Source organism: Salvelinus fontinalis, chromosome 11 (genome assembly GCF_029448725.1).
Source record: "Salvelinus fontinalis isolate EN_2023a chromosome 11, ASM2944872v1, whole genome shotgun sequence".
NCBI lineage: Eukaryota > Metazoa > Chordata > Actinopteri > Salmoniformes > Salmonidae > Salvelinus > Salvelinus fontinalis.
In genome coordinates, this window is record NC_074675.1 from 11,198,180 (window position 1) to 11,206,877 (window position 8,698).

An 8,698-nucleotide genomic window follows, 5' to 3' on the forward strand; every position below is an offset into this window, starting at 1 on the left:
AGGCCTTTCAAACATGTAGGCCTAATATATAAGCAAACCAATGGTGGCTTGGGTTCCTCACTCAAAGGGTCATATGGGTCAGAAGGGCCTTGGGTCCCTAGACAGTATGGATGAGGTGAAATAGTTGGAAAATATTTTGTCTTGTACAACAGTACCCTCTAGTGGATTGACAGTGCATCACCCAAATGCACCCCGACGAGTAACCACTTGATGGCAGTTGTACTGAGTTTTTAAACCTTTTTGATTTAATGCCCATAGCAGTCTACCAAATTATTCTTTTAGCTTACTGACATTATAATTTATCATTTACACTCATAGAATATTCTGGAATTACTAGGCTACATGTGAGTGTGACATTAGTCTATATTATGAACAATTGAATAATCAGCTAGGTGGGATTCAGTATTTGTGCATAAATACAAATGCAGGGATTATGTTACAATATAATATTTCCGTTGGCTGTTTCATTTTTTCTTTACTTCTCAATAACTAACGATATCTGTGGGATTGTAAATAAATATCGCCACGTGACCATACGAATCGCAAAATACAAAACGCGTGAAGCTTGTCTCAAGTATGTTTCCGTACTGTTGTCACGTGAGCTTTGTTTAAGGAGGAGCGTACAAACCCTCAGGTCTTACAAGTTTTGTACGGCTTTCTGTTATTTTTAGTGGCTATGGTTGATAATAGTTATCACGCCAAGTTTAAAAGCAGAAGCAACGCTTAAATATACGCTTTAACACAGCTAACTACTTGATGTTTCTCTAACTTGCATTTGGATGATGCAAATTGCAGCTGTCAGTGTCCAGCTCAGCTGTCAAACTGTTATCTGGTGATATGCTGTCCTTGAGCCATGTTCAGCGTGTTAGTTTGGATTTCACCGTAACCCTTTTCCCTCATGCAATTTGTCTTGGGAATGCGGACAATGACTCGGTAAAGTATCAGCAGCTAGACAACTATTCAACGATCTTTCCTTGTGTCCATGTTTTCAGACATGGGCAATTCTTGAAAAAATGTGTGTAGTCTCAATGCCTATGGCGTTAGTGTATCCACCTCCTAGGGCCAGTTATACACATTGTAGACCTACCAATGACATGTTCAACTCGTTTTTTTGTCAGTTATTTCCCCACCTACGTGGCAACATATAAATAATTTTCCAGAAGTCATAAACTGCTCTGCCCACTCTCCACTTGCGCATTCGTTGTCCAGCTGTGCCTTTCTAGTCCCTGTACTGTAAATAGCAACTCTTGCTTTAGAGGGTCTCTGACTCATTCCCTCCAGTCACGATAAGAGGGTCAAGAGTGAAATAGTAGATGCCATAACAGTCCTCTAATCACATTCCTTGACCTTCAACATATTTATGACAACATGTCTTATATCTATGGAAACAAAATGTCCTGGCTGTGACTGTACCCAGGGCCTTGACACCAAAACCTTGACATTAACTGTCATTATTTTTTAACAGCTGAATGAACTTATCGTGGGTGACACCAGTGGAAAGCTGCATGTGTACAAGAATGATGACTCTAAGCCTTGGATCACTAGAACATGTGTGGGCATGGTAAGTGGCTGCTTAGAGGTTATTTGATCACCCCTCTTTGAGTTCAAATATCGTCACATTTAAGAACAACTGTAAGTGGCATAAGAGGGAATCTGTACACCCCTGTCTGCACATCTGATTTCTGTTGTTATTTTAGCAGATTTAGACAAATATTTAATCAATTATCTTTTTGGTTTATTTTTTAGCTCACCTGTGTTGGTGTTGGAGACATCTGCAACCAAGGAAGGGTGGGTGTGCAGAAACTGCATAGTCCTCCAGTCAGATGAGGAATATTTGTGTGTTTCCCCCCCCCCCCTTGCATCCAATGAGTGCTATCATCTAACTATTCACTGCCTTAACTTATCCATCAAAACTTTGTAGTTGCTGTGGGTGCAGAGGGATGGTTTCACCTGTTTGACCTGTCTGCAGTGGCAGGAGCCAAGTCAGATTTGTCCAGCCAGCAGGAGGCGCTGTTCTCTGATGACCAGAAACCCTGCTTCTCTCAGCACATTACTGCCAACACCAAAGTCATCCTTATTAGTGACATAGGTAACCTCTCTGTTCTGCACCCATTTCATCCTAGACGTAGGCACCCTCAATGCAATTGACCGTTTCTGTTTTGACTGCTTTATTCTCAGCCGTGTGTGTGTGTGTGTGTGTGTGTGTGTGTGTGTGTGTGTGTGTGTGTGTGTGTGTGTGTGTGTGTGTGTGTGTGTGTGTGTGTGTGTGTGTGTGTGTGTGTGTGTGTGTGTGTGTGTGTGTGTGTGTGTGTGCGCATGCTTTGCAGATGGGGATGGGTGCAGTGAGCTTGTAGTGGGATACACAGACCGTGTGGTGAGAGCGTTCCGCTGGGAGGAGCCCACCGATTCTTCAGACCTGAGCTCTGGACAGCTGGTCCTGCTGAAGAAGTGGCTTTTGGAACGACAGGTAGGTCTATACACAAACATGGATTATGTCAATCATAGGCTGAAAAACTCCTGAGGGGTATCCTACGGAGCAATCTACTCAGGGTTTTCTTACCAGCTTCAGCAAGTTTTACATTCCAGCTCAGGCTTGGTCCGTTCTACGACGGTAGATATTGCTCGTCCGCCTGCCGCTATCTCTAACAGGCTAGTAACTGTGCATGGCTATTCAAACTCTTCATTGAGACAATGCTGAAACCTTCATCTATGAATTAATCAGTGGCACATTTTTATTTGTTCTGAGAGAAAAATTATTTTGCAAGTTCAGCAGGCTATGGTGTGAAATAGGCTATTAAAAGTGCAGTCTTTATTTTGAAACTTATCGTTAAGGTCTTTGGTGTGCTTATCAATGCACAAGCACCTTCCCACTCCTATTGATATTTGTTATTTATTAAGTCACACAAAAGTGTTACATTGCGTGAAGTTTAAAATGCATTCTATCATTACTAAATGTGTAATGTGATAAATCTTAACATTAGTAATTTTTAACACACAAAATACATTTGATTAATAAAATATTGAATCAGTCGTCTTCCTCAAATGGAGGGGATGATGGAAGTCTTTGCAAGAGGGAGTGAATCTGAGTTAATTGATCCTCAACTCGCGGCTCAGTCATTTCATTCAGGGTAAGTAGAGTTAGCCTGCCCAGGAGCTGGTTCGTTCTGAAGGATTCGTTGCCATAGAAATTGACCTGGCTAAAAGCTGAGCTACTTTTGTATGACCGGTTATCCCGAGTTGAACTCTGGCCTGACATATAAACCCCACATAACACTGGATGACTTCACATCCTGTAAAGTGTGCACTCTACTATTTCTAATCCATTATTTTCTCCTGTGACAGGTGGACAGCCTGTCAGTAAACCCAGACCTAGTGGGTCTTCCTGAACTGATGGTGTCCCAGCCTGGTTGTGGCTTTGCCATCCTGCTGTGCACATGGACACAACAGGGCTCCTCTGAGGCGGGGCCTGGGGAGGAGGCCCCACCTACTCCTGGCAGGTACATACCACTGGACATGCAGAGCACCTAATACATATGCAGTATTGATACATACAGTACACAGTAGTAGACATGTGCTTTGGCTGTCTAATTATAGATAAGCTGTGCCAGTTGATGTTGGTATCGTCCTGTGTTTGTAATATGTCTGTCACAGCGAGGGTCCCTCCAGAGACGTCTTTCTGCATCTGACCACTGGTCGGATCCACAACAAGAACGTCTCATCTCATCGGGAGCATAAGCAGAGGCTCCAAAGGCGACTCCTCTAAATGCGGCCTGTTTGCCCTCTGTACTCTAGAAAGTGTCTGAAGTAAGTTGTTCAGAAGAGCAACGCTGCGCAATTCACTAATCGCACCACTGACCACTCTGAACTTTATTTTACTCAATCCGTCTCATAACGGAATCCTAATGAGGATGTTTTCAGGCAGGACGTGTTAACATTACTGCATTCAATTATCTTCTAAAGTAATGAGCTAAATCATAACTGTAGCGGGCTCAGCAACAACAAAAAATAAGTACTTCCACTCTGCTGTTAGGTGAGTTTTTCAGTGTGAATATGAGCAGATCCAAGGTTTATATGACTTGTGGTTGTGAAGATACCTGACTGACCTGTTTATCTCAACAGCAATAACCCTGTATATTAATCCTCCTTATATAAATCTGCTGGACATCTCTGACAGGCAGTATATCTGCCAGCTCACAGAGCTGCCTAGCCTGCTCCGCTGCCCCCTTAAGGGGAGAAGGAAGACCTTTCTTACTCTCTCACCAATTACAGTTTCTAACAAGGTCACTCAGAACTAGGAAAGGCATGTAGAACGGAGGGAGGTGTTGTGGGTGAATGTTACCAGAGGAGACTGGTTGTGGTTGTTGCAGGCTGAGGGCTCTGTGAGCTCCTGGAGAGACTATCAATATTTAAAGAAAAGGGGAACCAATAGGATTATCTTACTAGAGAGTCTGGGCCAGTCACAGATAGACTAATAATGATGCACCAAGAGAGGGCTTGACATGCCTGTGTACCCTAATTAGGATCAATGTTTGAGGAATTCTGCTGAGGGAATAGTGAAATGTAGCCAGATCATATTACAGCCATTTTATTTTATATTTTTTCCCAAGTATTTGGATTTCGAATTCAAAGCTTGTTGGTGTTTTCAGGGGAGATTGAGGGACAGAAATTGTGTTGAATAAAGGTTACCTTAAATTATGTGGTATTTTCTTGCTTTTAGCTCAGGGATGGAGATCTTTAGATGACTATGTTGGTGTCCAGCACTCAGAGTGCTGCTGTAACCGTATGAATAATTCATTCAATTTCTATGGCTTTAACGTCTTAGTTAACCCCGTGAGAACCAGTGATCTGCAGGTCTTGAGCTGTTTTAGTTCTCTAAAAAAAAATCTCAGACTGTCGTATTATTATTATTATATGCAGTTTAAACAATACTCTTGATAGCATGAACAATATTAAGCATAACATGTTGGTAATTTTATGTGATCGTGTGTTTTTGTGTTCCAGGCACACTGAAACTGATGGACAGTTCAGAGCAGTTGAAGTGGTCAGTTTTTTTAGTGACTGCCTGTGACCGTGCGGTTTTTGACATTGTGACTGTGCCTCTGTCTCCAGGGCGACGGCAGAGAGGAGGTGGTGGCGTGTGCCTGGGATGGTCAGACCTACATCATCGACCACAACCGCGTGGTGCTGCGGTTCCAGTTTGACTAGAACGTCAATGCTTTCTGTGCAGGTGAGATCTCATTCTGAACCACACATTCTTGTCAGATCTCTCACCTATGTATACCTGATTTACGTGATGACTAAGCAAATGATATTGACAGTATTAATACAGTAAATGTTTCCAGCTCATGTCACCATTAGATGGCAGTGTTGGACTTCAGGCTCACATAAACAAGCTACATCCTCTCTATCTCCCACTCTCTATCTCCCACTCTCTCGCTCGATGTCAAACGCTGTCTCTCCAATTTCTGCACCAGGCCCAGTGCCTCTGAGAGCAGAGAGAGATCATATTGTTATCTAATAAGAGGATTAAAGAAATGGGCAAGAGAGAATCAAATTCAATTATTTTTGTCACATGCTTCTTAAACAACAGGTGTGGAGTAACTGTGAAATGCGTGCGTTCCAACAGCGCAGAGAATAATACAAATAATAATAATACCACAAGGAATAAATGCAGAATGTGTAACGATGAACGCATGTTGAAGCTCCAGACAGGCCAATCAGAGTCAGTGTGTGAACAACCATGCTTGAACAACCATGCTTTTCATCCATGCTTTGTCTCTGTGGTTATTGGAGTGAATTAGCTCAGCCTCACCACTGTTGGCATTGCTTGCGAAACACGCATTATTATAGGCCAGTGTTCACAGGGCCACAGTGATGAGCAAATATTTTCTTGCAAAAAAAAAACTGCATTGTTGGTTAAGGGCTTGTCATTTCGCTGCATGTAACAAATAACATCTGATTATATTTATTTGATTTGAACAATCCTATTTCTAAGCCTCTCCTATTGTCACTGAATGTATTTTTACTGTAATGACTAGGACCTGGAGTTTTTCCCGATTTTTAAGACATGTGATTAGGGAAAACTCGGGCGCCTAGTCATGGAATATGTGGAATATGTTCTTCCCTGTGGTTGTCTAACCGGCCTTACATATTGGTGTTTAACAGGTCAGTACACCTGTACGGATGGCAAGAACAGCCCCTGTCTGGTGTACGTCAGCTTCAACCACAAGATCTATGTGTACTGGAGGGTGGAGCTGGAGCGCATGGAGCCCACCCATCTCCTTAGGGTCCTGGAGGAGAGGCCGGAGTTCAAGGCCCGGCTGGAGCAACTGGGAGTGGGTGAGTTGGAGTTAAACAACAATGTAAACCTAAAAGCTACTCTCACTCAAACCATGTCAAGAAAAAAAATGAGTTAGTTCTAACCTCCTCCCCAGGCTCATTACTAGAGAGAGCCGACAGGTGGACTAAGTAGGTCGAAATACAAAAATAATCTTACATGTAATTTAATTAGACCACAGCACCAGGTAGAAAGCTCCTGGGTTTCCCTGTCCACCATTTTGTTTAGTTCCCCATTAACTCAGCTAATGCTACCTGACACACAAACAGTGCATCTACTGTTCTGTATTCATGTCCTCTAACTGAGAGTAAGGGAAACAGATTAAATGTGTGTCCTCTACTCGTCTAAATGTATGTAAAACCTGTCCCCGCCAGCAGACTGTTGTTCTGATGCGTGACTGGAGTATTTATAGAGGCAGAGGCTGGAATCCACGCATTCACTCCTATGGAGCAGAGGGGACCACTCTCTCTTCATCTCTCTCTCTGCTTCTCTCTTCTTCGCTCTCTCTATCACAGGGGAATTCTCTCTCAGCAGGCTAGCAACACTGTCAAAGGGCTGCCCAGATTCACAAACACATCACACACACACACACACACACACAAACGCAACCATGCACACGCACACACACACACACTGAGGGACACATCTAGAGACGTACAGAAAATCCATCACACAGCTGTTCATTGTAGGGTGTGGGTGGACATGCACAGGACAGACTGGGGATATACAGTTGAAGTCGGAAGTTTACATACACCTTAGCCAAATACATTTAAACTCAGTTTTTCACAATTCCTGACATTTAATCCTAGTAAAAATTCTCTCTTAGGTCAGTTAGAATCACCACCTTATTTTAAGAATGTGAAATGTCAGAATAATAGTAGAGTCATTTATTTCAGCTTTTATTTCTTTCATCATATTCCCAGTGGGTCAGAAATTTACATGCACTCAATTAGTATTTGGTAGCATTGCCTTTAAATTGTTTAACTTGGGTCAAACGTTTTGGGTAGCCTTCCACAAGCTTCCCACAATAAGTTGGGTGAATTTTGGCACATAATTTTCCATCCACATAATTTTCCTGCCTCTCAATGCCATCTATTTTGTGAAGTGCACCAGCCCCTCCTGCAGCAAAGCACCCCCACAACATGATGCTGCCACCCCCGTGCTTCACGTTTGGGATGGTGTTCTTCGGCTTGCAAGCCTCCCTCTTTTTCCTCCAAACATAACGATGGTCATTATGGCCAAACAGTTCTATTTTTGTTTTATCAGAGCAGAGGACATTTCTCCAAAAAGTACTATCTTTGTCCCCATGTGCAGTTGCAAACCGTAGTCTGGCTTTTTTATGGCGGTTTTGGAGCAGTGGCTTCTTCCTTGCTGAGCGGCCTTTCAGGTTGTGTCGATATAGGACTGGTTTTACTGTGGATATAGGTACTTTGTACCCTTTGTGCCATGGTTCGTTGGGCAAGGCCTAGGGGTAAATGAATGAAGATTTTGGATATACGCAATGAAATAAGGTTGGTGGTAAACACAGGCTTAGGAGATCTTGTTCTATGAGATAATCTTCATCAGCTAACATCACTTTGTTGTGAATTCTGAAGCATTTATGTCATCAAAAAAAGCACACAATGCACGTGAAAGGCTTCATATTTCATAAAGGTCATGTTAACTGCCTGATATTATCTCATCGAACAAAACGTATAAGATCTCCTAAGCCTGTGTTAACCTCAGACCTTCGGTGTTTATCCCAAAACCCCGTTCTTTCCCATTCATTTTCCCCATAGAAACGAACCAGAGGTATCTCTTTTCCGTTTTTTTTAGGACGACAAGCTGCCGTGCTCTATTCAGGCTTGTCTTTCTGCTACATGAGCACTATCTCCATCTGTCCCTGGGCTGTCCCACTAATGAATGACAGACTGCACTACATAATACGGTAGCTAGCTTCCTGTCTGTTTATGTTTGTGTTGCATATGCATGTACTGTGTGACTGTTCATTTGTACTATATTCCGCTGCTCTGCATGGCCCTCTCTGTCAGAGCCAGTAGCTGCTGTGCTCACAGAGTGACAGATGGTCCAGCTACCTGACCCAGTGGAGGCTGCTGAGGGGAGAACAGCTCATAATAATGGCATCCTACACCTGGAAACCATGTGTTTGCTGTATTTGATACCATTCTACTGATTCTGCTCCAGTCATTTCAACGAGCCCGTCCTCCCAAATTAAGGTACTACCAACCTCCTGTGCATGACACTGACAGCTTCTATATAAACACTGCCATCCTGGCTACAGGGCGGACACGCTGTTGAACGGTCTCCTGTTTCGACAACACAATGAAGCACTAGCAGGGTAAATCAATTTGGCCCAAAGAA

The 8,698-nt window shown here is 43.0% G+C and overlaps 1 protein-coding gene and 2 long non-coding RNA genes across 3 annotated transcripts in view; all 3 read left to right on the forward strand.

The window, feature by feature from the left end:
* Positions 1 to 595: 595 nt before the first annotated feature.
* Positions 596 to 2,002, forward strand: LOC129865025 (uncharacterized). Its single transcript, XR_008761300.1, has 3 exons — positions 596 to 933; positions 1,466 to 1,561; positions 1,747 to 2,002. It is a non-coding gene; the product is annotated as an uncharacterized LOC129865025 (long non-coding RNA).
* A 1,681-nt stretch (positions 2,003 to 3,683) lies between these two features.
* LOC129865018 (endosome/lysosome-associated apoptosis and autophagy regulator family member 2-like) overlaps positions 3,684 to 8,698 on the forward strand; it is an 82,020-nt gene continuing 77,005 nt past the window's right edge. Inside the window, exons 1-3 of the mRNA XM_055937418.1 lie at positions 3,684 to 3,804; positions 5,110 to 5,227; positions 6,166 to 6,339. Coding sequence (XP_055793393.1) covers positions 3,764 to 3,804; positions 5,110 to 5,227; positions 6,166 to 6,339 — 333 coding nt within the window. The 5' untranslated portion in view covers positions 3,684 to 3,763. The remainder of the gene's footprint in view (positions 3,805 to 5,109; positions 5,228 to 6,165; positions 6,340 to 8,698) is intronic.
* The window catches only part of LOC129865027 (uncharacterized), a 12,722-nt gene continuing 10,369 nt past the window's right edge, over positions 6,346 to 8,698 (forward strand). The window contains exon 1 of the long non-coding RNA XR_008761301.1: positions 6,346 to 8,553. This is a non-coding gene — a long non-coding RNA (uncharacterized LOC129865027). The remainder of the gene's footprint in view (positions 8,554 to 8,698) is intronic.